The 27,268-nt window shown below is 39.7% G+C and overlaps 1 protein-coding gene across 1 annotated transcript; it reads right to left on the bottom strand.

Annotated features, from left to right (window-relative positions):
* Positions 1–344: 344 nt before the first annotated feature.
* Positions 345–20,415, bottom strand: b3gntl1 (UDP-GlcNAc:betaGal beta-1,3-N-acetylglucosaminyltransferase-like 1). Its single transcript, XM_034300141.2, has 12 exons — positions 19,319–20,415; positions 19,035–19,151; positions 18,642–18,741; positions 17,992–18,056; positions 13,166–13,231; positions 11,308–11,403; positions 8,386–8,481; positions 6,693–6,817; positions 3,608–3,743; positions 2,242–2,310; positions 1,933–2,007; positions 345–1,159 (listed from the first exon to the last, which is right to left on the bottom strand). The coding sequence occupies exons 1-12, from the start codon at positions 20,030–20,032 to the stop codon at positions 1,079–1,081; spliced, it is 1,740 nt and encodes a 579-aa protein (XP_034156032.2). The 5' UTR covers positions 20,033–20,415; the 3' UTR covers positions 345–1,078.
* Positions 20,416–27,268: the final 6,853 nt, after the last annotated feature.

Genomic DNA, 27,268 nt, shown 5'->3' with positions numbered 1-27,268 from the left:
AAACACAACACACACACACACACACACACACACACACACACACACACACACACTAACCTATGCATTATATTATGATTATAATAATATTAAAATATTTCTGTTAGTGATAATATTGCAGTTTAATTAACACTGCAAAGAACAAGCAGCTTCCTAATTTCTCCACATTCTGAACACACACACACACACACACACTCACACACACACTCACACACACACTCACACACACACTCACACACACACACATGAACACACACTCATTTTTGTTCTTTAAATGCATTATTTAAATGTGTCTAAAAAATTAACACTAGAAAATATGCACTGCAAATAGAGCCTTTACATTTCTCACTAACAAATATCTTAAATAAATATTGCATCAACACACACCTACACACACAAACACACACACAGAAGTAATTCCTGTTCACAAATAGATCATAAAAACTTAAGTAACTTTATTAAGAGCACCAACAGCACCACAAGTGCTGATATTTGAATAAAAAATGAATAAATAAAACATTTGAGTAAATAAAATGAAAATGAAAAGGGATAAAAACATCAGAGTAATTCTCCATACTGATTTAAGTAGACAGACTCCCTGAATTCTCCCCTCCTACACACACACACACACACACACACACACACACACACACACACACACACACACGCAGGGAGGAACGTGGCTGCTGACCTCAGATAATGCCTTAACACAACACACACATTCCTCTGTCTGCCTCCTGCCCATGAAGGCCACACTCCTGTCTTTCAACACTCTGTAACACTAACACACACACACACACACACACACACACACACAAACACAGATAACAGGATGAATGAGTGTTTTGAGGTTTAGAGAAAAGTAAACAATAAAAGCACGCTGACCAATCAGAGCTGCTCTCTAATCGCTGCACTTATCAGCTACATACAGTAACACTGAGCACACACACACACACACACACACACACGAACATGTCCCATTTCCCTCTCTCTTCTCTCCAACTCTTTTCCTTTTGTCTGTGGTTCAGTCTTCATGTGTCACATCTTCACTTGTTCTTTCTCTCCGTTATCTGTCCATCAGTCAGTTGAAGTGATAGTAGTCCACTCCCTCCGTTAAACAGAGAGAGAGCAGAGTCTCCTCTAACACGCCGCCGGTCATATCCTACAGAGAGAGAGAGACAGAGAGTGACTCTGTGTGTGTGTGAGAGAGAGTGTGTGTGTGTGTGTGTGTGTGTGTGTGGTTTAGTAATTGGTCGCACAGGAACCTCATTAAGATAAGGAAGAAACAAGCATCACTTACAGTCACTCTGAAACAACACTGTGTGTGTGAATGTTTTAATTAGTTTGTAAGGTCCTCATAATGAGTAGAATACATGACAAGTGTGTGTGTGTGTGTGTGAATGTTTTAATTAGTTTGTAAGGTCCTCATAATGAGTAGAATACATGACGTGTGTGTGTGTGAATGTTTTAATTATTTTGTAAGGTCCTCATAATGAGTAGAATACCTGACCTGTGTATGTGTGTGTGTGTTTGTGGGGTCCTCATAATTATTAATGCGTGCGTGTGTGTGTGTATATGTGTCCCTCTGTGAGGTCCTCATAATTATCCAAATACCTGATGTGTGTGTGTGTGTGTGTGTGTGTTTGGGGGTTTGTGTGTGTGTGTGTGTGTTTGGGGGGAGGGGAGGGGGGGTAGGCATTCATTTGTAGCGTAGTCATCAGTGAAAACTTTATGCCTTTTATGACTTTATTTCCTGTCTGTCCAGACGATCTGTCTCTCCAACCTAACTGTAATAATGCCATTATAATGTAGTCTAGAGACCTGCAGGGGGAAACAACACGGCTGATAACTAACACACAGACCGATGCATGCACACACACACACACACACACACACACACACACACACACACACACACACACACACGGTACTCACCAGTTTTACACACACTATAAATGGAGGTGATGAGTCTCTGTAGTGCAGCACAGGGACTCTGGGTTTGGGACGTTCCTGTAAGGGGGGAAAAAAAAACAAACAAAAAAAAACACGTGTATGTTTTAAGGCTTTTCTGAAGACCGAATTTCCCCATAATGTTAGAAAGTTTTATATATATATATATATATATATTTTTTTTTTTTTCTAAAGTTAGCATTATTTAGCTACAATAATAAAACAATAACACAACAGACAAATCTGTCAATAGACAGAACTTACAAAGATAGAATTAAGTGTGTGTGATGTTACCTTTGATTCCTCATATGTGTAGAAGCCCTTTTTAATTTTGTTCTCGTCTACATCACAGAATGCTTTCACCTGCCACACACACACACACACACACACACACACACACACACACGTCAGGCATTTCGATAACTATGAGGAACTCACAAAAGGACACATACACACACATACACACACACACACACAGATTAATACAGATCTTCCAGATTTGTAAGCAGATGAACTCATCTGTGTGTGTGTGTGTGTGTGTGTGTGAGACATTCTATTCCAAAGTCTATGAAACACAGTAACAGCTGCCATAGTAATGAGTGAAAATAAACACTGAAACTATTGCACACACTAGCAACAAACTGAAAACACTCACTTTAACTAGCTAAAGTGACAGATCACAGAACACTACATCGGTTTCAAAGTAGAAAACAGTGTCGTTGTAACAGTGGCTGTTTCTCAGCATGAACAACGGACGTACATTCGCAGAACAAGAAAAGTTGTTAACAAACCCACAAACTGAGGAGGATTCTGCTTACTTGCCCTTAATGCTAGCAGCTTCCAGATTCACGCGCTGCAAACTTGCCGTAGCCGTACTAATCCACGCTTACGTTCCACTAACGAGCTCCTAGTTAACACAGGAGGTTATTGCTAGCTAGCTAGCAAATTTAGCTGAACAGAGACTCCTCCAGACAAAAACTTAAACCCAATTCCACTTCGTTCATCAGCTTTTGTATCAGTTTAGTTGAAATAAAATAACGCACTAGTAAGCATCAAGTCAATCCAGGTGTGTGTGTCGTCAGGATATTACAGCGTTGTCACATGTGGGCGTGGCCTGTCCACCATTATCGCCGTTCCAGCTAAAAATAACTTTAGCCTGCTATTGTATAATATTTTTTTACACATCACTGTGTTACGTTCATATGAAACGTATTTCATTTAAGGAATAAAACACTGGGTGTGTTGCTGTTACGGTAAAATAAGGAGTGACGTGGTGGTGTGATGATGCGGAGTTACTGTCACCATACCAAAACTGATTGTTTTCCTAAAACAGCATGTCCCCAAGTGTGTTATTCCTCTTATACCGTATCAAGTTGCTAATGATTACAGTTAATCTTTAATTCAAAAGCAACACATGGTACTTTTAATCCATTTACAGTTACATTTAATGTTATACTATAAACACTCGTTCCCTCACCAGCCTCTCTTTTTTTCTCTCTTGCAAAGTAAATATTAAAAAAAAACGTATTTATTAAAAATACATTTCTGTGGAGCGCTGTACCTGTCCCTGTCCCAGTGAATGAGCTGTTGCTATAGAAACGATAGCTTATTAAAACGTATTAATACAAATCTGCACTCGTTTACAGCTATTGTCTCATACCTTCTTCTGATTGGTGGATGTCAGGCTGCGGTACAGTTTCCGTCCCTGTTTCCCAGCATTCCATATGGTGAATGAATCCCATTGTCCGAGCACTCTCTCCTCCAAGAAGTGCACTCGGAGGTTCCAGATGGTTTCCCTGCACATAAACCAGAGCTACCAGCTACTCCCAAAGTTCAACACAACGACCTTTACTGAATCAGGGGTCAGCACACTGCAGCTCGACAGCAGAAAAGGAGTGAAAAGTAAATCAGACATTACAATTGTGACTGTATGATAGCTTATCTCCTAGATAACGTTTTCCTTCCTTCTCTGATTAACAGTCACGTTCGCGTTTGTCGACTGCCAGAAGTCGTTCACGCTGTTGCACTTAACACGAAGTTTTCACCGAAGCTAGCGTTCACACTACTATTATCGTGGATAGTATAAAAACACAGTTTACAAACGTGACTTAGATTGCTAATGTGATGTCATCCGACAAACAGGGTACAGTGTAAGTCAAAGTTTGGTACAAGATCTTAAAAAAATAGCTGTTTTTTTATTTTTATTTTAAAATCTTGCTAGTCATATTTGTGTTTGCAGGTTGTCAGAGTGTGTTTTGAGTTTTTATGTGCATTTTTACGCTGATTTAAGTGAAGACTTGTGATTATTTACATGGACTTTTTAAAAAAAAAAATGCAATATTATAACTATATTGTAAACTGTGATACAATGTTAAGTAATGTAATGTGATATTAGCAAGGAACCTGATGCTCAAGCGTTACGCTAACTCTTCTTATACAACAGGAATTTGACGTATAGCTAAATGTATAGCTATAAATGAATCCCAGTCAGAAACCGACCCCAGACACACAACAAGACACAAAGAGGAGTCAGGGAGGAAGAAGGAGAAAAGGAAATGAAGGACAGAAGGAAAAGGAGGATCTCTCTTTCAGGTTATTTAAAGAAACGCACTACTTCCTTTACGCAAGTCTTTGAACTGAGAGAGTCATTAAACCTTGGAACAGAGCGCAATAAGACTATACAAGCACGCACACACACACACACACACATCATGGGAGGGCATTTTTAACACTTGACCTCTAAATGCCACAGATTCAGCACGCAGGAGTGAAGATGCCGCTCATGCCAAGAAGATTCCTGGTATTCCCAAAGATTCCACATTGTTAGAATTCCTCACAGCTGATTATGGTTTATGATCTCAATACACAAAAATGTGTTTCTGGCTCAAAGTTTCTGCTTAATGGGAAAAAAAAAGACGCCAGAAGATAACAATATTATTTTTAGCCGTTTTAAATTTTGCATTTAAAGCAAAACATTTATATTTTTGAGGATGAAAATTGTAAAAAATACATTTGAAATATTTTATTATCTGTATTATTTACAGAAATATATTTTTAAATTAATAATAAATCGAAATAATATGATAGATTTTAATTTCATTTTACACAAAGCATATTAATGTTGATAAATTTGTCTCTGGAAATCAGAATTTGGACCACTAACATTTTTCGTCATCCCCTTTCCGTACAATCAGGATATTTTGTGTAGAAAACTGTGAGTAAGAAGTTCTTCAGCTTGTGTGTGTGTGTGTGTGTGTGTGAGTTTGTACTGCGATTGGCTCATGGATCACATTAAAAGCTCATTGTTTTTGTTTTTTTTTCTTTTTCTAAATTAGGAAGCTTAGAAGGTAGCTGTCTATTTGAACTGAAATATTACCCAAAAAAGGAACCGATGACAATACTGTAATATATTACAATATCGTACACACACACACACACACACACACACACACACACACACAGGCTAAACTGAAGCCTGATCATTGGTTTCCTTTTGGTTTTTTTTGTTTCTTATTGTATTCTTACTGATTTCATTGTAATTAATTTGTTGCAAGATCATGAAAGGAAGCATATGGTATCAGTTAGAGCTAATCATCTCCAGAGAAACACATGTTTTATGCTCTCTATGTGGCCACACACATACACACACACACAGAGAGAGAGAGAGAGAATAATACAATTGATTGTGAAAGTGTTCATTTCTGTCCAGCATCAGTGAGTCATCATGGAGAACCTTTTATTTTTACTTTCCCCTCATTCACTCTCTCATACACACCCACACACACACACACACACACACACACACACACACACACACACACACACACATATGTGGGTACAAGGATAGTGTTTCAGATTCTGAAACTCAGGCTTACTGTGGCTAATTGAAAATCGGTGTGAAAATCTCACTGTTTTCCCAACACGAGAAATTCAGAGAAAGAGAGCGAGAGAGAGACACAGAGAGTGAGAGAGTGAGAGAGTGAGAGAGAGAGAGACACAGAGAGAGAGAGAGTGAATGAGAGCGAGAGAGAGATACACATGCAGAGAAGGAGAAGATGAGTAACACGGTGTTATATAAAACGAATAAATGGAAACTATATACAGTCCATTTCAGAGACAATCATCTGTAAGGAGATGTTTATGTAACATGTATGGAAGGAGTCTCCAGTGTCAGCGCTTTGTAAGAGTCAGAGGAAAAGCTGTAAGTGTAGCTAATGTTAGTGATATGAGGGATAACTTTGTGATGTTAAGTGTTTAGGTTTAACCTACTGTCTGTTGACTGGTCTATATTAAATACTACTACAATCTCACTGAACGATACAGAAGTGGTGTTTTATTTCCTGCTGATGTGACGTCATACTCTGAACTTGGGGTTGAGGAGATCATTCTGAGTAGCACCTCAAAGATGTTTGTGTTGTTTTTCCAAGTCAGAGGTTGGAAGTTCCAGGTTGGGAGCTTTAGCTGAAAACAGCACTATTAACTTGATGACTTGTCCACCACAGCGCAATCCGAGCACAGAGCTGAGCAGTTGAGGGTTAGAGGCCTTGTCTGAGGGGCACACAGCGGCTGTCCTGGGATTTGAATTCACAACCTTCCAGTTGACAAGCGTCAGACATTCCCTGAGGAGGGACCCTGAACCTTTTCCAGTCGAGGTCATGGCTAAGGTTTTAAATGTCTCCTTGTGATGGCATTTGGTCTTAGTGTCAAGCTCCATTTAGCTCTGTGTGTGTGTTGTGTGTACTTACTCTAGTACAGAGTGTGTTGCCGCATGCTCGTGGTAGCGGTAAATCAGCAGACACTCGTCCACTCGGATCACGCCCCCTCCCTGGCGAAGACTCTGGTAGAACCACAGCAAATCCTCCGGAACCCCCTGAGGGAGGGAGAGAGTGGGAGGTGCTTGAGCAAGGAAAAATAAGCTCTGATTGGTTGATATAACGTCACTCTCGAGGGCGTTTGCATTGAGAATTCGATACGGTTGGTCACGTGTGAAGCTGTTTTCGGACTCGGGGGCAGTCTAGAAAACCAGCAGTCTGGGGTTTTGCTGTAACCGATCTCAGGCGCGACTGCACTGTGGATGAAAGTGATCAGTTCCCAGGGGGTGGGGCATCGAATAATGCGACTTATATTGAAGTGAAATGAAGGAAAACACTTTCCTTCACCAGAATCTGGCTGCTTCATGGGCAGGTTTATCTCTCCAGAGGGAAGTGCATGCCGAGCTGTGCTGGCGAAACGCAGGTGTAATGTAATTTAATTTCCCGTGTACAACGGGTAAAAGCCACCGAAAACACCCCTCAACTTGCAATTTTAACTCATTAACGTGGAGTAGTCTTCTCAGCTACCAGTTCCTTCCCCGTTAACAGAGTGACGTCGATTCAGCATGGCCGCTCTCACTGTGAACAGTGTAAAGTTCCACTTCTCTACTTTTAAATGAGTTTATAGCAGCACTTGCTTTAGATCAGTGAATATACAGACACAGCACTTGGTTAAATCTGTAACCCTAATCATACTAATCACTGCTTTAAGAAGGTTATTATCAACGTTAGAGCTATCACTAATGTTAGCCAGCTAGCCTTTTGCTAATGCTACTTGCTATTTCAGTCCAAAATGCTGCATGAATGTTTGTAGGTCACTACAGTAGAAAAGAACCAGCAGCTACTCAGGCCTGTGACTGTAAAACTGCAGTTAAAGTAGCTTTTTATGAGCTTTACACGCTCTGACAGAGTAAACAACAGACTCACGTTCGTGGAGGCGTCCATGTTTGTTTTTGTTTTGTTTTTTTTCCCCACTTTGCACGTCAAATTTCGTAATTGTCATTACCACTTACAATGCACCATGAACGCAGCATTACTATACTGAAGCAGAGGTGCCATTACTAACAAGACATGTTTTGGGATACATTTAATTTGTTTTTTTTTTTTTAAAAAAAAGATCTAATTCCAAGTAATGTCCTAATGTTCCTGTTTCAACATGTTTTAACCCGATGATAAATGATTTCCTGCTTGAGTTGGAGGTATAAAAAGGTCTTTTTCACTCATTGTACTGCTGTAATCAAGGATTGGCTTCAGGATACAGATGCTATCTGACTGCTGTGTCTTGCACTGATTTCACTGAGGCTTGACTGGGACCAAACATTCAACAATGTGACTGGCCACCACCCAGAGATTACTGCATATCATTTGCCTTCAGCTGAGAAAGTCTGCTTCGCACCCATTTGTTCACCTGCGCTTGAGGATGAAAGATGCTTTGGTTTGCTGGTATTTGCAATGAGCTCACCATCCTGGTGCCTGAAAGTGGGGCGTCTTGTGAACACCTACGTCATTTGCATGGAGTATTTTGTGGTTTGGATGAAATTCTACAGTGTGCAATGTTGAGACTCACTCCCAACAAGCCCAGATCCGATCCTGCGTCGGAACGAAAGTATTCAACCCTCAGACTCACCTTGCCTCCTTCATCAAAAGCTCCGACTTTCTGGAACCAATGGCGCGAGCAGAACCATGTTGGCATGACGACCGTTGGTCCGTGAGAGGTGTAGACCTGAAATGTGACACGAGCCTGCATATAGTCATATTATTACACACACACACACGAAATACCCTCCAGATACACAGGGCTTTCGTAAGGTACGGGGCGATGACTAATTCTCCAAGTCATAAAATATCCATAGCTAATATTTTTCAGATGAATGCTGACCACTGTGCAATTCAGCTTATTATAGGCATACGGTATATCATATTTCTCACTGTGTGTGTGTGTGTGTGTGTCTACAGAGGTTTTAAACCAAATGTCCCCAGAAACGAAATAAAGTTTAATAAAACCTGCAGATGTGAGTGATGGTTCCAGCACAGTATGACACAGCGGTACACCAGAGGTTTAAGCGTCTCGCTACTGAACGAGTCAAAGTGGAGCTTTAAATTCAAAGTCGAAGGAATGCGTTGGCTGCGGTTGCGGTTTCATTAACGTAGCACAGTTTTGAAACTTCTGATGGGTGAAAGCTGCTGACCTCTGGAAGCCCTGCATGTGTGCGTGTGTGTGTGTGCGTGTGTGTGTGTGTGTGTGTGTGTGTGTGTGTGTGTGGAGGGTGGAGGGATGGAATGGCGGAATGTGCACACACACACCCTATTGAAATCCGACGCTGTTTTTAATCAGAAAGAGACAGAGTTAAAATGTTGTGAGGATTCATGTCATCGGACAAAAATAAATCTATCGATGTCCATGTGAGCAAACCTCTGAGACTCTGCGTAGAGCTGGAGTCCAGGCAAAACAAGGGACGGGGGGGTTAATCAGGAACGGGACTAAGACGGAGACGGAGAACGTGACAAAAGGACAACAATTTCTGCAGCTCTCCACCTAAATGTCAGAGCGGCTAATTCCTCAGATTCAGTGGTCTGAGGAAACCAAAACTGAACTCTTTGGCACAAATGCCAAGCATTACATCCGGAGGAAACCAGACGCTTGGACAATTCCCAGAGATTTTTTATTTTTTATTTTTGCAGCAGCAGCAACTGGGAAGTTTGTCAAAATCACAGGAAAGATGTACGAAGTACTGAGAAAAACCTGAAGAAGAGCGCTCAGGAATGCAGCGTAGGAGGCTCAAATATTTACCTTCTAACCAGACAATGACCCGAAACACAGCCAAGACAAAGTGGGAGTGGCTTCAGGACAAGTGTTTGAATGTCCTTGAGTGGCCTTGAGCCTGACCTTGAAATTCACTGAACACCTCTGCAGAGACCTGTAATTACTGGTACAGAGACGCTCCTCATCCAACCTGACAGAGCTTATGAGATTCAGCAGACAGGAATAGGAAAAGATCCATAAATCCAGATGTGTTCCAGATGTAGCGTCAAACCCTAAAACTTAAAGCTGTAATCAACTGCCAGGGGGCTTCAACAAAACGTTTTGTTGTTGGGTTTTTTCATGTTTTAATAAATAGATAAATAAATAAACAAGTCATTATTATTATTATCATTAAAATTATTTCCTAATTCAAAAATTTCTAAAATGAATTTTTTTAAAAAAACTTAAAATTTAAAATAATAATAATAACGATTATTTCATAAGTTATCATTAGCATTATTATTTAAAAATTCGACACTGATATAATATACGCTACGTTATAAGAAGAATTGAACATATTACGGCTGCACTTTAATATTCACTCTCTCCGGAATAATCCTTGAAAATGTTTCTGCTTGCTGCAAGCTGTGTCATGTGGCTGTTTTTGTTTCTGATGATCAGAACTGTGGCCTAAATTTTGACCTGGATTCCAGTCATGCTGCTGCTCTTGTCAAACGCTACATTCATACGCCACGTTTAACGAAGCGTGTGAGAGACTCTTCATAGAGAAATCCTTTATTAAGTGACTCGGAACCCAGCAGCTGTTTGCAGAATCTCTGAGTTATCTATACGAGAGCGAGAGCGGCTCCTGACACAATCTGAACACTGTATTCTCTTATTCTCCACACACACACACACACACACACACACGCACGCACACACACACACACACACACACACAAGCCCCGCCCCTTTCTGTCTGTCTGTCCCAGCTTCCAAAGTTAAAAATGAAAACAACTCTTTTTAATGTTTTCAAATTATCTAAATACAAAACAATAAAACACACACACACACACGCACACACACACACACACACACACACACACAAGTCTGGGGGGGTTCCACTGATCTACAGTCCCCTCTGAACCAGATTCTTCTGCTGTGTGTGTGTGTGTGTGTGTGCGCGCGTGCGTGCGTGTCTGTGTGCGTGTGTGTGTGTGTGTGTGTGTGTGTGTGTGTGTGTGTGTGTGTGTGGAAACAGCAGTCTCCAGGTACACATCCTGTTTCCAGTGACCTTTGACTCCATGGCACGCGACCTCTCAAACCATACCATGACGCACCCTTTTCCTGACACACACACACACACACACACACACACACACACACAAAGCTTTAGCACACATCCTGACGCAAACACGCCCAAATATGGCAAAGGAAGATGAAAGGTGACCATCACCACTTCCTGAAGATAAATAGCTATAAATCACACAACACCCACGCAACGATCACAGTGAAAGAGTGTGTGTGTGTGTGTGTTCAAAAATCCACAAAGTTTTTTTTCCTATTTTTTTGAGAGTCCTGGCAGCTTTTTTTTTTTTTTTTTTCCTCATTATTAGGGTGCGCTTTTCGTTGTCATGGCAATAATTCAGTGGATTGTTGAAGTTTTTCTTCTTTACCTCAGTATTTGTTATTCTATAAAACTATTTCAATTAAAAAGTTTTTGTGGACATCAAATTTATCTGATGGCAGTAGTCTTTGTGTGTGTGTGTGTGTGTGTGTGTGTGTGTGTGTGTGTGTGTGTTTTACCTGCGTAAGTAGCTGCTCTGGACTGAGTGTGTTGATCCACCTGGTGTAGCGCTCAGTGGAACCTTCTGGAATACGCCTCACCTGACACCCAACAATCTACAACACACAAGAACGACGTCTTTGCCTCACACTTTCCATTTTTTTTTCTTGCACAGTTTTGTCCTGGTGTCAAAATTCAAACTAACCTGAGGTAAAAGGTCAAACTAACCCTTAATTGCTAAAATTCATCAGCAGACACAATCTTCCTTTACGGATGAGGCTAATTCAGCTAGCTAGCTATTTACCGCGAGACATAAGCAAGACTCCTAGCTACACAGACCTTCCGTATTATATTCTAACTGTTTTTTAGTTAAATTAAAAGACCTGAAAGCTCAAGTGGTTTATCACAACACCACTTTATACACAACACACAGTATGCTGAATGTATCCATGCTGTATGTTCTACAACTTTACACTTCGGTGGGTGTAAATAGTAAACAACTCGCATCAAAATACTGGAACATTATTCCATTTTTTAGGTTCCCAAAAAAAAAATTGCTCCGTTTACACTCTTTTAACTCTACAGTGTTCTTTAGTTTGGACTCTTAAAGTTTCTAAATAGACCTCTAAAGAGTGTTTAGGAATGGTTCCAAGCAGAACCCTTAACTATTCAACCATCACCACTGAAGAGCCTTTGAGAAACTCATTTTTTCTAAGAGGGTACGCTGATACATCTTCCATATTCGTGTAGGTTCAACACAATTATTAACATTAAACACACTCTTGTAAAATACAGAGTTCTTCAGTTTGGGCTCTTAAAGGTTCTATATAGACTTTTTAGAAAAGGCTCCAAGTAGAACAGAAGGAAAAGACCACTGAGGAACCTTTGAGGAACCCTTATTCCTTATTTAAGAGTGTATACTTCCATATGTGTGTAGGATCAACACCACTTTTATTCGTTCTCTGTTCTTGTGTTCTTCGGTATCAGAACGGAACTTGTGTACCGGAGGATAACAAGAAGGCAGTTTAAGGAACATTCGTCGTTCCTCTCTCTTCATGCTGCTTTTCTCTTAATGGATGGAATTATAGCTGGAGGTGGTAATGAGCACCATAAAAAACCCCAAACCACAGAAAGTTCCCCAGATTCCAGACCCTGTACAGCACCGAGGGGTTTTCACCAAGCCGCACTGCTGACGCGGCAGGGATGTGGACACACACACACACACACACACACACACACACACACACACGAAGAGAAGTTAAGTTTAGCTCAACTTAAACCTAATGAACTTCCGCTAACATCAGAGTGCTCACAGGTGTTAATCATTAACACACCACAAGCTAACTCTTCAGAACTGATGAGAAAAATTCCAAGCAGTTCGCTAGAAGTATAAAAAGGATTCTTCTGAAGAGCTTTGCACAGCTAAAGGTTCTTGGCTCCTACAGTGCTTATATCTGACATGCTGTCCGAGAGAAAAACCCTCAAACTCAGAACTTCCATGTAGATGGAATTTTCTTTTTTAAAGTCGACTTTTTTTTTTTTTTTTTTAAATGCTTTGCTTTAACTTATCATTGATACTTTGACCCACCCATCCATCCATCCATCCATCCATCCGTCAATCCATCCACCTGTCAGTCTCTCCACCCATCCATTCACCCATCCATTCACCCATCCATTAAGCCATTCATCCATTCATCTATCCATCCATCTATACATCCATCAATCCATCCATCCTCCCACCTATCCAGTGATGTAGTCAGGGATTTGGATTTAACTTGACTTGGACTCGTCTATCTACGATGTGATGACTCCAGATGAGTTACATCTGTCTCACTCTCCAGCAGTGATATTTCCACGTGTGTATATGAGCAAACTCACGGTATCGGGGTTCAGGACAGCAGCTTCATACTGCAGTCTCACTCTCTGGGGCATCATGACATCATCCTGAAAAACATACACAAACACACAAAATCAGACGTGTCTTATACTAACGTGTATTTTACACGTTTACTCTATAGCCATCTAGAAGAGCTGCGGAGTAAATGTGTAAAGTATGCGTTAGTGATTTGTTCAGTTGTAACACTAACGCTGTGTTTAACACTGATACCTCTATTTTTCATTTAAATAGAAGAGAGGAAGTCCCTACCTCTTATGTCGGTTACATTGTTGTATATTTATTCTGCAAAGATAGTTCAGCATCGCTGCTTTTTACATCACATCGTACCCACTCTTGTGGTATTCATGATCTTGGAAATTTATTAGAAAGCTTGAAGTTCATGACTTTTTTTCCAAGATGGCGTGACCCATTCAAATTCTGTTAACGGTTGACACTAAGCGTAGTTACAGGGTAACTTTAGCTATCAGTGATTTATATGTGATTTAACAGCTACATATGCACTGAGGTTCATCAACAATATTCCAAATAAATCTCTTAACAGAATGATTCTACTAGCAAAACTCTCTCTTTTCCTCTAAATATATCTTACGAACTTCAGCTCCACAGTTTTTGCCTGAATGTTGAGTAAACCTGTAACTTGAAGTCACTAGGATCAGCAACCACCAGCAGTTAAATACAGGGAGCGTGTGTGTGTGTGTGTTGTCTGGGAGCTGTTAAAGAGGTCAGAGGTCATGACTTTTGCTTGTTCACTTAAAGCCCAGACACTTAAAACAACAAATGAATAAGGCTCAGCCAAAACATGCACACAACCCTACTTTCGACATCTGCTTCTGCACATCAGCTGCTCTGTGACTCACTTTCACAGATACACACCATTTTTTTCCACAATCTCTCTCTCTCTCTCACACACACACACACACACACACACAGAAAGAGGAAGAGAAAGGGAAAAAAACAAAATATGAAGTCATTATATGCTATTAAAAAAGCAAACAGAAAAATTGGAAAAGAACAGCATAATCCCCCAAATAAAAAATGAATATAATTATAGTTGTTTCAGCAATAAATCACCGTCTTCAACCACTGATCCCCCAGATACCCATAAACACTGTCATAAGCATGATCCTGCCTAAGACCCATGAAAATACATATGCTATTATAAATGTGCATCCAGTGATTCCTGCCCTGACATCTGGTTCCTGCTTGTGCTCACCACACACACAATAAAAAGTTCAGCAGCACTAAAACATTCTTGCCTCATTGGGAGATTTGGCCTAAAGACAAACAACTGAAAGATGAACAACACTTTGCCCAATGACCAGAACCGTTTAGCTAACGGTGAAAACAAACTGCGTATCCATGTGCACTGCACAAAAAGGTCAAATAAGGATTCATTCATCAAACCAAAACAATATCCCTTCCGTAATACTAGGCTCAAGGCCCCTGATGTCTGAAGGGACTGCTGGTACTACTGAAGGTCACAGGTTCATTAACTGAACACTTGCAGAGGGTCCGTCAGTAGGGAGGAGTCACCTAGCTGATAGACCTCCAGACAAAAGATGCACAGTATCCCTTCACACGATTGACATAAAGACAACGCAGAAGGAACCACTCGTATTTTTAAACATCCCGAGAAAAAATTAAAAAATGCTATCCAGAGTCGTAGAATATATTTTACATGCAATATGAGGACAAAACACCACATCTCACAGCTCAAACATGGCCAATGACTTCGTGTCGAGGGGGCAAACATGATGTGCTACATGGTCTTAAACTCCTTCACTTTACTTACTCTGGATTACTGATCATAACTAGCTGACTAGCTCACCATATGTTATGATACTATGTTAGCTACCATTTTTAAACCTAGCCAGTTACATCCTCTTGGTGTTGGCACTTTTCTTTACCTGGTGTGTTTAGCTAGTTAATGTATCCTTTGTCTGTTCCTGCAATGGTTTTTACTGATCTGTAGATGGCCTGGTAAAGCAAAGGGGAATACCCATGTTGTCTGTTTGGATATTCCCTAATGGAAAGTCCATATTTTACATCTGCCTCCCCAATGGGTATTTCAGAAATTCGCTGACAGTGACCGTTACATTTTCTTACAACCTGATCCAACAGTCCAACAGACCTGACCTCAGTTCTTGCACTCAGAGATGCCACTCCAGGGCTCTGGGTTTGCGTACCCCCATCCATTCAGCCACCCTGTGCTTCCCAGTACGAGAAGAAGAGGAGGGCTGGTGGATATCAGATCTACGTCCAATGACATTCCAACCACAAGGTCTAGAAAGAGCTTTGTTACTGTTCTGACCACTGATCACAGCTTGGTCAATCAATGAGCATGGTCACTGATTACAGCTTTTCTAAAGGGCTTGAAACTGGAAACTGTCATAAAAAGAAAACGTTCTGCTGTAGAGTTTTACATAGAACTATTAAGGTTCCCCAATGAGGAACAAACCAAAAGACTTTACCATCAAGAAGGTGAAAACTCAGCAGTTCTAGATCAGTGATTCTCAATCCTAGTCCTGAAGAACCTCTACCCTGCACATTCTGGTGATTTCTCTAGATCCAACTCATCGTATTTAACTTATCAGCTAATTAACAAACCCGGACTAGGTTGAACTGCAAGTTTCTCAGGATTGAGAAACACTGTTCTAGATTTTTTAAAAAATGAAAGCATTTGGTGCATCCCATGTTGTGTTCCATACAAAAGTAAAATAAGACCTCACCAAAGCTCCCCAAGGAACCTAGCTCTGTTGCAAGTTCTCTAATAAAATGAGGTCAATTTTAGCACTCGGTTCAAGCTGTACAAAGAGCATCTCCATTTCTGAAGCTTGAGTTAGCAGTGAGCTGTTCACAAAATGTCCTTTTTGCTTTCTCAATCTACCATCAGCCCTTGACCTTCCATGAAAAACTGTCCTGCAAAAATTTCAGATTAAAATGCCAATCTGATGGTCTAGTAGGAAAATCTGACACTCTCGCTATGACAAAGCCCAGCTGGTGGTCAGAATATCCCACTGGAGAAATAAAACACTTGGCAACTCTGTTGGTAAAATATTTGGACACGCAGCAACAGGGCAGCAATCAGTTTTGTCAATAAACCAATTAGTCGACTGACGATGTAATGTTTTCATGGAGAAACCATGGTTTCAGGTGAGTGCCTGATGGTCATGTCATGCTGGAGAACGTTTCCTCCACAGGCTGGCCAAGAACATACTGCATCTGCTACTTAAACTTAAACTTGTTGGTTGGCTCCCGAGAGGCACTTTAGCAACCGTAAACTTGACCAAAAAGGTTGTGAATATTAAATGTGAGAACGTTTCTCTTCTCTCCAGCCCGAGCCTGGCAGCGTGGAACGTTGTGACTCATAGCTGGAGCAAATGGAGAGCTGGGTGAAGAGAAGCAGATGCAGCAGTGAGCTCTGTGTTACTCAATCTGTACGTCTTACTCAACCTCCGTACACACACACACACAAACACACACTCAGTTAGATACTTTCTAGTTTAGTAAATATACCTTCCTATAAAATTGTATCTACACTCTGGACAGAGTCGAGGGGTGCCAATACTTGCAGAATGACAAATGGACTACAATCAGTAACTGTACACATACAGTGAACTGTGGACCTGATAAAATGGCCAATGAGTGTAGAAACGTTTATATGTATTTCTCTCTCTCTCTCTCTCTCACTCTCTCTCTCTAAACATATCGGTTTGCTTCTCTCTTGGTATCTCCATCTAATTCTCTTCTTCTGTCTGTCCATCTCTCTGTCTTTTCTCTTCCATAGTCTGTCTCTCTGCCTCTCTCACACTCTATGGTTCTATCCCTGCATCTGTCTCCTTCTCTCCCTCTCTCTCTCTCTCTTTTCCTATATCTATCTGTCTTTCAGCCTGTCTCACTGAGTCAGTCTGTCTCTTTCTCTCTCTGTCTCTCATTTTCCCTCCCCATTTTTGATGCCTCACTCTTCCTCTCCCTGTATCTTATCTGTCTGTCTCTTTGTCTCCCAGGACCACTGTGGTTCTGCCTCTCTCTCTCTCTCTCTCTCTCTCTCTCTCCCTCTCTCTCCCTCTCTTTCCCCCTCCCCCAGTTTCTTGCTCTCCTTCACTCTCTCACACTCTGTCTCTATCGCCTCTCTGTCTTTATTTCAAACAAATCAGAGCTGAATTGTCAACAACTCTGGCCTTGTCAAGCTGACCTGAAGACAGACAGACAGACAGACAGACACACACACACACACACACACACACACACACACACGCACACACACACACACAGCCTGATTTCTGCATATGGGAAACAGTGTGTTTCCAGGTACATGGTGTTTCTCATGATCTTGTGTGTGTGTATGTGTGTGTGTTTTGGCTTTTGTGCCCTGGACAGGTTTCATATCTGTGTATCTCTCTCTCTCTCTCTCTCTCTCTCACACACACACACACACACACACACACACACACACACACACACAGACGCACCAAAGTAATGTATGATGTATGGTTTCTGGCATGTTTTTGAGAACTTGAAGTTGGCAGGCTTTAGTGTTTTTGTGTGTGTGTGTGTGTGTGTGTGTGTGTGTAGGACATCTGATGGATATCACAGTGATTCAAGCCATTTCTTTCCCAAGTGTCAGCACAAAACAGCCAGATATTTCCTACTGGCCTCCACACACACCTTAATCTTTTCTTTTTCTTCTGACAGATTTGTCAAACACTTAGTGAACTGCAAGAGACACCTGCTTCAGCACCACAACATCTTCACAAATCCACTGGATGTGTATACACACACACACACACACACACACACCACTCACCGCATCCTGGAAGCACAGATATCGTCCAGAGCTTTGAGCCACAGCTTTGTTTTTGGCAAATCCAACTGAGGACAGAAAGAGAGCCACACATTAGTGTTAAAGAACTAAAAGTGTGTGTGTGTGTGTGTGTGTGTGTGTGTGTGTGTGTGTGTGTGCGCTAATGCCAACACTATGTAGCATTATAACATTTATACTTTTCTTTCCCTGTAAATTATAGCTAGGTGATACGACGATATATCTGTATACTTTAGCTCATGCTAACCTTAGTGTTTATCCGTAACTAGCGCAATGTGAAACCTAGCAAATTAGTTCACTTTTTGAACAAATGCTTGCTTTTTTTTTTTTTTTTTTACTGCTTTTCCGCTGACATTTTTCTCGTGTTAAGTAATATTTCAGCCACAAGACCCAAGACAAGACTTTGAGATGTGGTTCCTATGATACTGACCATGTAATAGGCTGATGTTATGATGTCATAAAATGTAAGAGCCAATCATGTGTGTGAAAAACTAAACATTAGATAGCTATGTTTAAGAATCCTTGATCTAAACAAGACAAAAACAACAGCCTTCAAGTCATCAGTCATCATGGCACTGAGAAGGAAAGCACACTGCCTTGAACACACACACACACACACACACACACACACACACCTCCTCTTGGTCTGTCTGTATTATGGCCTGATATCACCATGGTAACGCCTCTCATCCTCAGCCTTTCTCTCCAGCTTTCAGCAATCCCTCTGGAGTTATCCTGAGAGAGAGAAATTTAGGAAGATTTAGAAAAAAAAATATTAACTCCAAATTATTCAATTCCAATCTACAATAAAATTCACAGTATGTCTAGCGGACACATATCACAGAGTTTAATGGTTTGATTAAAAAAAAAAAAAAAAAAAAAAAAAAACAGCTTCCGCTTGCGATAATAATAAAAAAGTAAATGTCTCAGACGCTGCTGCAGGAGTGCAGTCCGTATCTTCGAACTGTAAATACGTTGCTATATTTATATTACTAGCAAGATTTAAAATGACCATGAAGTCTGCGTACCGTACTGGCGTCGTCAAACACTGAGATCTCCAAAGTGCCCTGGAAGTCCTGATCTAAAACAGCCTGAAGACATTCATCCAGCCATTTAGCACCGTTATACACCGGTATGATCACCGACTGATGATGGAGAGAGAGTGAAAAACAAACAGTGGATTTAAAGAGAAAAGGCAGCAGAATATGGCTTTAGAATTTAACAATTTTACTATAACTAAGCTTATAGTAACATTTTAAAAATTCTAATAAATTTGCACTATAAGATGACGAACTGTGCCAGAGTAACTAACCACTTGAATGTTGCTGCTTTCTACCTTCTCACAGGCACCAACAGATTTCAGAGTAGCAATGGAAGACTCCAAAGAGGCATCACTGGACCTCAAAGAGGCATCAGTAGACCTCGAAGTGGCATCATTAGACCCCAAAGTGGCATCATTAGACCTCAAAGTGGCATCATTAGACTCCAAAGTGGCATCATTAGACCTCAAAGTGGCATCATTAGACTCCAAAGAGACATGGTTAGACCCCAAAGTAGCATCATTAGATCTCAAATAGGCATCAATAGACTCCAAAGCCACTCTGTCAGACCCCAAAGTGGCACTGTTACACCATAAAGTTGTGTTAGACCCCAAAGTGGCATCTGTAGACTGCAGACTAGCAACAGAAGACTCCATAGTGGCACCTTCTACCCCGAAAGTGGCGTTTTTATCCTCCAAAATGGCAGCTACAACAGAAGACTCCATCGTGGTAGCTTTAGACTCCACAGTGGCAACAAAAGCCTCTTCAGTGGCACCTGTAGCCCCCAGACTGGCAGCTGAAGATCCTACAGTGGCATGTTTCACCTCATTAGAGGCATTGCTGGACTCCATATTGACAGAGAGACGCTCCAGAGTGGCAGCTTTAGGCTCTGTAGTGAGGTCCTCGTGTTGAACCCTGAGGCACACCCTCTTTGCTCCACTCCATTCCTCCTCCAGTTCTCCTGGACACCTCTGAGGACTGCTCATCTGAGCAGCAGGAGACGCTACAATGACTTTATAAACTTAGAAAAGCAAAAATAAAGTCATGATATACTGTAGATGCACTTTTTGCTATTTGATCATGGGTTTAGTCTAGCTATACTGTACTCCATGTCATGCTGCCAGGCCCTTTCAGTTCTACACAAAAAGGTTTTTTTTCCTTTTTTGCCTGATCTGTTACATTTATATACTTTTGGGATGTAACGCGCAACCGACACTAAATGCTTTCACTTCCTAACATTCGCCTGGTTTTCTTTCTTTTATTTATTTATTCGCGATTCGGGAGCAACCTCGTGTAAAAACAGTCCCTTCACTTCCGCGTTCTGGACGAGCCGAGAGTTCTGATTGGGCAAGAGAACACGTGAGCGTGAATCTGATTGGATAAACCTGCTGTCAGTTTAAACACGTCAGTTGGAGCTGATAAACCAGGAAAATATAATAATTACCTATTTATATTATTCAATTCAATTCAATTCAATTTTATTTGTATAGAGCTTTTAACAATGGACATTGTCACAAAGCAGCTTTACAGAAATAAATGGATTAAAAATATATATATTACATATATATATATATATATATATATATATATATATATATATATATATATATATATATATATGTGGGTGTGTGTGTGTGTGTGTATATATATATATATATATATATATATATATATATATATATATATATATATATATATAGTAAATATGTGAATTAATTCCTATTATAATATAATATAATATAATATAATATAATATATTATAATGTTGTATTATATTATATTATATTATGAATTGATTTTTTTTTTTTGTTGTATTCTAGGAATTAATCATTTATTGAACTTAATGAATTAAATGTAATGAATTCATTAAATCTGCTGAACTGCTGGCACTGTGCTGTGTTCATCAGCTCATATCATTAATTAGATGAATGATTCTGGCCTCCAGCAGCAGTGGCACTAACACTGGCGTAGAGCTGGTGAGAGTTCAGTAGACTAACTGTTGTGAGCATTCCCAAAATCAGCTATGAAGAAATAAGTGTTATTTTTGTTAGTTCTCACAGTTATCACAATTATATTTAATAGTCTACTGCAATCTTAAGAATCTTAATCATGAATGTTTAAATTCTGTCTTACCAATCTAGCGAAATTAGGAAGGACTTTGTTTTGGTTTTATTTTATCTCCAGTAATGAGCAATGTTCTCTCTCTCTCTCTCTCTCTCAGTGTGGTTACCACTATCAGATTAGTTTGGTTAGCTAACATCTTGACTTCCATGTGCTACTCTAGATATTTTCAGTATGGCCTGTTGTATGCCATTTTATACGGTTTTTTGTCACTGTGATGCTCCATCAGTGAATAGTAACCTGATCTCTCTACGAGCTTGCATTTTGTCCTGTTACCCCGACCCTGCCACCTCAAATGGCAAAGTCCGCCCCTGATTATAAGGCATCAGAGGTTAAGAACTTAACACAAGTGGGATGCACCATTAAAACACTTTATTACAAGTTACAGCATGCATATTAAACAGAGAACCTTGCTGATACACAGGCATTTATGAGGACTCAAGTTTAACAGATGTGTAAATGCTGCTGATGACCAGAAGGGGGCAGTAGATACATTTACAACTTTTATTCACTTTTAGCTTCTCAGGTCCTCATTTACCTATAGCATAACTGTAGAGGGAAACTGGTCCCCCTCCCCTCTTAGTGGAAAGGTAAATAGATTTTCAAATTTCAGTCATTTGGTGTAATATATATTTTATACATTTTTCCTAATTAGGGTGCCAATAATTCTGGTGTTGATTATAAAGAATTCTAACCCTAAACCTAAACCTAGACAGTAAGCATTCAACACGTTCTTAGAAAGATAGGTTGTAACTAGGAACAACATGTTCCAAAAATTTTTGCTGTAATAATGGTTTAATAATAAATGATTATAATAATAAATGGTTATTATAATATGAAAATGTTTGTGTTAAAGTTCCCCCAGCCAAAAAAGATGTGATGTAAGAACATTGTAGGAATGTTTCTAAATGTTATATTAAAAATATTTACAAAAGACAGAAAAGCTGACAGAATAAATGAAGCCTGAGCTGAAAAGTCCTGCATTGAGCTTTAAATCCATATCCACATAGCACATGTCATGATCCTGACCTGATTTTATCTTTTAATAGATTGTTGTTTTAGTTAAGCTATAATAAAATTAAACTCTCCTTTTTTTTTACAATGCAGAAAACCAAATATTTAAAACATGTGAGTTAAAAGATGAATCCAGATCATTCAGCAGTGCTTCAACATTAAAGGTAACTGTAAACAGATGATGAGTATGAGTATGAACAGTATGATAGTATGTGATATTTTGTAATCGTTGTTTCTGTGGTACATTATTAACGTAATCCTGACAATAATAGCCCTGTGGACGTTCATGCTGTCCCTTGAGTCACCTGCACATCTGCTGTAGCAGTGTTACGATTGCTGATGCAGCACAAAACACACAGGTACTTCCTGTACTGCTGCCTGACCTGGAAGTAGAGAAGAGAGACAAACGTAGTCAAAAAAAAAAGTAATGCAATTTTTAAATTCTATTAATATTTGGATTAAAACAAAGTGCTAAGTGCTGACCTCTTGATTGAGGAGACAGTGGACCAGGAAGATGAAGGTGCCCTGCTGGGAGTTGAGGAAAAAAAAAAAACATAATACTCCACAGTATCAATAGCTATGAAGAAGAAGATTATCCAGGAGCAGCCGAGGATAAAAAACTGGGCCAGGCTTTTAACCATCACAGTTATTATGAGTTTTGTATCATCGGTGTTACTCATCTGTAAGTTCTGGTTTTTCAGCCGTATCAGAGTGAAGATCAAGATGATGATGATGATGATGATGAAGATGATCGAGTTTGGCTGCACAGGAGAAAATCGTTCAGATGAATTAAATTACATCATTGATATAATGGCTTTCATTATATGTGATTTTTAATTCTGTACTGTCTGTATTACTTACTGCAACAATGAGGATAAAAAGAATAACCAAAATAAAGATCATATCAGGGGGCGCATTTACACTGCAGCTGCATATAGAAAAATACACGTAATACAATCAGTTGTATAAACAGTCATTCCCTCACCAGCCTCTCTTTTTCTCTTTCATAATGTTACTAAAACAAAAAAAATTGCAGAGAAAAAATGTTACTAAGAAAGTGCCAAGCATAAACTCCTCTGTCTTGATGATGTCAGAAAACCTACAGTTACAGCTTTATCTATATTCATTAAACATATTTCCAAGGCAGCTATTCACATGAAATGTAGACCGGATATTGGTATTAACTTAATAAAACTACACAGCTAAAGAAATCGTAATATTCCAATCTGTCATGATGGAGAGTCCAGGGAGACGGATGCAAAATGCAATAAGTTCTTTAATGGAAACAAAAACACTGGGAAACAAACAAAGCACAAGGAAAAAGAGGAAAAAAATGTAGGACATGAGGGCTGTGCTAAATCTAAACATGGAGAGAAACTGGCTATTGTTTTCTCAGTGATGACTGCACCCACTGCTTCCAGGTCTTTCTGGAGCACATTTTGAGCGGTCCTTGGCTCTTGGGCTACTCTTCTGGCTAACTTTCTGACAGCCCGGTCGGAAATCTAGCAAAGCGCAGGAATTGTCACATAAGTTTTGGTGTATCCCAAAAGAAAACTGCCTTTGAGCCATTTTCATACATAATTTTGCGTATATCGCAAGTTGTATACCCTTTGTGTCCAACATGTCCTCAAATCTTTGTAAAATCAAGAGATAATTAATTGAAATTGGCCAGCATACTGTCATTTTAATTTCACAAATAATTGCAATTGTATGGAATATCAGAAGACAACGTCAGAATGGAGCAGAAGCTCGTCTGATAGGGCTCCATAACTGCCCTAATGTGACGAAGCCCATGGGTCTGGGAGAGAGTCCCCACACAGTAGGGCGTTCAGGGAGGTAGTGGTGGAGAGACACTTCTCGGAACGTTTCTGGCTGCAACATTTTAGAACGACACGGCCCATGTATGAAATGCTGTGCCAATTAATTGGTCCTGATGTTGCACTTGATGCATCGCAGGTTGCCACCGAACACTGATTCGGATTCGAAAGCGGATTGCTATCGCCCTGTTCAAGCTGGCAACCTGCACTGAGTACAGAGTAGTGTGGGAAATTTTATGGTTAGTAAAACGACTGTCCATCCACGTGTATTTGCTGTGTGCATGGCTATTAAAGAAAAATGAATGAGGTATTATATCAGGATGCTGAATGTAGCAGAGGTGAAATTGCATACTTTAATTCCTTGGTGCATCTTGTGCAACAGGTTTACGGTGCATTCTTCCCCGACGAATAGATAAATTCCGTCATGTGACGCTTTTTTTTACATGAATACCATTTTTCTCAACAAAAACTGTTTCCAAACTATTTTTCCAAACTAAGTATCAGCATAGAATTTATGCACTAAAGTTAAACGAAGAAAGATTATGTCGAAACTTGTTAAATTTTATCGATAATTTGCGTTTCCATCTGCTATATCCGTAAATATTTCAATCGGCTAAACCTTTTTTCACAAAACTATATTTCACACGAAAAGCTGTATTGGGAATATGTTTAATAAAAAAAATGTTGAAGTGTCAAATACTTCAAATCCACAACACAATAAAGTGTGCAACATGTAGGGGTCTGCGTACTTTCTGAGTACAGTTACAGGTCAAGAGCTTCAGTTAATGTTCACATCAAACATCAGAATGGGGAAAAACTGTCATCTCTGTGACTTTGACCATGGCATGGTTGACAGTTTCTAGAGTTACATGTACATGTATATATACATACATATACACACACAGTACAGTAACAATTACAACAGTCACATAAGTTGTGGTCCACTTATTTGATTGGACAAGTGATGGGTCATTCCAAGAGTGCTGATGTTTAGTACAACAGCACTGGTACAGTATTACTCCACTTCTCTCCACTCACTTCACATAAAATTCTAATTCTAGCAATAGTTTCTTACACTGATTACCTGTAGCACTTGGTCTGTGGCCTCATGCCTATGGCTGAATCACAGCTGTGCTGATATTCAGTACAACAGCCCTCTTGCTTGTGTGATACTACTTAAATAAAATGAGGAAAATAAGCCCGCCCAGTTTCCCACACTCACATGAAACCTCTGAGGACTCCAGGAAAGACTAGAGCATACACGACCACCACAACAAGGGGAATAAAGTATCCAATCACAATCAACCATATGCACCTAAGCCCCTCCTGCTGGTTTGATCTGACCTTTGATAGGTTCTTTACAAATGTGAGGAGCAGCACAGCATCAATGAGCATCCATATACCAGCTGAGAGCCAGAAAAAGGACACAAAATTCTCCAGCACTGCCATCAATTTCTGTGGAAAGAAAGATGAAAAAATATATTTTGGATTTAAAAGGATTCATTTTCACCTGCAGGTGAAAGAAGGTAACACTCACCTGTTGGAGGCAATTATGGGGCCGGAAATGCATGAGATTGGTAAAAAGCATAGCCAGCAGAAGGTTTATACACAGGTTTATCAGAACCGTCTTGGTTCTTTTTGTGTAAGAACGACAAAAGGCAAGTGTCAGTATAGACAAAATCAGAAATATCATTCCCACGCAAGAAGACACACTGAAGAAAATGATCCAATTGATGCTAAACTGGAAAGAATAAAAGAAGAGATCTCTATTATTAAAACTCGTATGCTTATTGGAGGACTCATATTCAGTACGGTCTTACATATCATTCAGTATCCACGCCACACACTCCGTACTGTTTGTCTTTACTCTTCTACACCTGTGTACTGTAATGATTTATAATCCCTCTATCTTCTGTCACCCAGAAGAAGATGGGTTTCCTTTGGAGTGTGTTCCTCTTGAGGATTTTTCGTTATATAGTGTAGGGAGTTTTTCTTTAGGGAACTAATTCAGATTTTCTGTTAAATGTACTAACAAATCTAAATCGGATGGAATTGAATCTCTTTAATCTCTTTGACTTTGTGTTTTCTGTTTTTGTATACAGTGTGGTACTCTACCAAAAACCATGTCTCCTCAAACATGGTCCAAATGCAGCTATTTGAGAAGCAGAACATTATTTTAACACAGAATCGTCAGTGGGATCTGATATGGCATTCACTTATCATGCAATTATTAAAGGGTGTATCAGTGAACTTTAACAGCACTAACAGAAGGCTAACATGTGCTTCCTCTGAGACTCAAGAAGCTAACCACTGCCTCTTTTTCAAACTGCTGCTTATGCAATATCTTGCAGGATAGTGCTTACAGTATCTTGGTCTCTTACCACGACTGGGTCAGTCTCAATGATGAGAGTAAAAGTACCCTGATGATCACAAGAGCACACAGAGTGAGTGCTGTTTTTCTTTGTGATGTTACAACCATCCTTAACCCACTCAGTTTTATTCCAGTAGACACAGGAGAGAACACCTCCAGGGTCTAACTTCTAGTGAGGAAGAGGAGGGAGTAAAATCTGAAAATCGGTAACTGAAAATGAAGAGAACACCTCTTAAAGTCAAATAACTTACATCTACATGTTTGAGGGTGAAGCTGACTGTAGTGAAGTCTGTGGCAGAGGCTTGGGGAAGTGTTGCTGACACCACAGCAGACATCATGGTTTTCCGAGTCTTTATAGATGTTTTGAAGAAGGTAGGTTTCAGGATGGCTGCCATGTTGGTGTAGCTCATAAAGGCCACAGAAGCTAAAATGAAATTAAGGTTAAAATTACAAAAGAAAATCTGTTTGGATACACAGATTTGATAACATTTCTTGAATTTGCCTACTTGAGTAATTTTACCATTAGCTAGAAAAAAATTCTTGATTGGTCAGAAGGTGTTGATTAACAGGTTTATATTAATGTGTGCATTCTAATACACACTCTAATGCAGAAGATATAAGAGAATGATTTTAGGGTGCCCAAAATTTGAACAGTAGTCTACCTACTCAAGCATGAACATCCTTACCTAATTTGTTCATTCTTTGTAGGGAAAAAGAATTAAATGAAGATATTTTGAATTTATACCAATTAAACAGAAAATAAGCGCTATTATTTAGTCATTATTGTCTGACTGTTATACAGTCAGATTTATTGTGGAAAATATTCGTAACTGTGGCCTTGTTACACAATTTTTAACACATATTATTTCACTATAGTTATGAACTGTAACAGTACAGTT

The sequence above is a fragment of the Pangasianodon hypophthalmus genome, chromosome 26 (assembly GCF_027358585.1).
Source record: "Pangasianodon hypophthalmus isolate fPanHyp1 chromosome 26, fPanHyp1.pri, whole genome shotgun sequence".
NCBI lineage: Eukaryota > Metazoa > Chordata > Actinopteri > Siluriformes > Pangasiidae > Pangasianodon > Pangasianodon hypophthalmus.
This window is presented reverse-complemented; position numbering and strand designations above follow the sequence as displayed.

Excerpts from the sequence above, each read along its gene's own strand:
- b3gntl1 (XM_034300141.2), bottom strand. The coding sequence starts at position 20,032 with ATGAGCAGTCCTCAGAGGTGTCCAGGAGAACTGGAGGAGGAATGGAGT. Across the intron at positions 19,152-19,318 it reads AAAGCAGCAACATTCAAGTG|TCGGTGATCATACCGGTGTA; the intron begins GTTAGTTACTCT and ends CTCCATCATCAG. Across the intron at positions 2,008-2,241 it reads ACACATATGAGGAATCAAAG|GAACGTCCCAAACCCAGAGT; the intron begins GTAACATCACAC and ends CCCCCCTTACAG.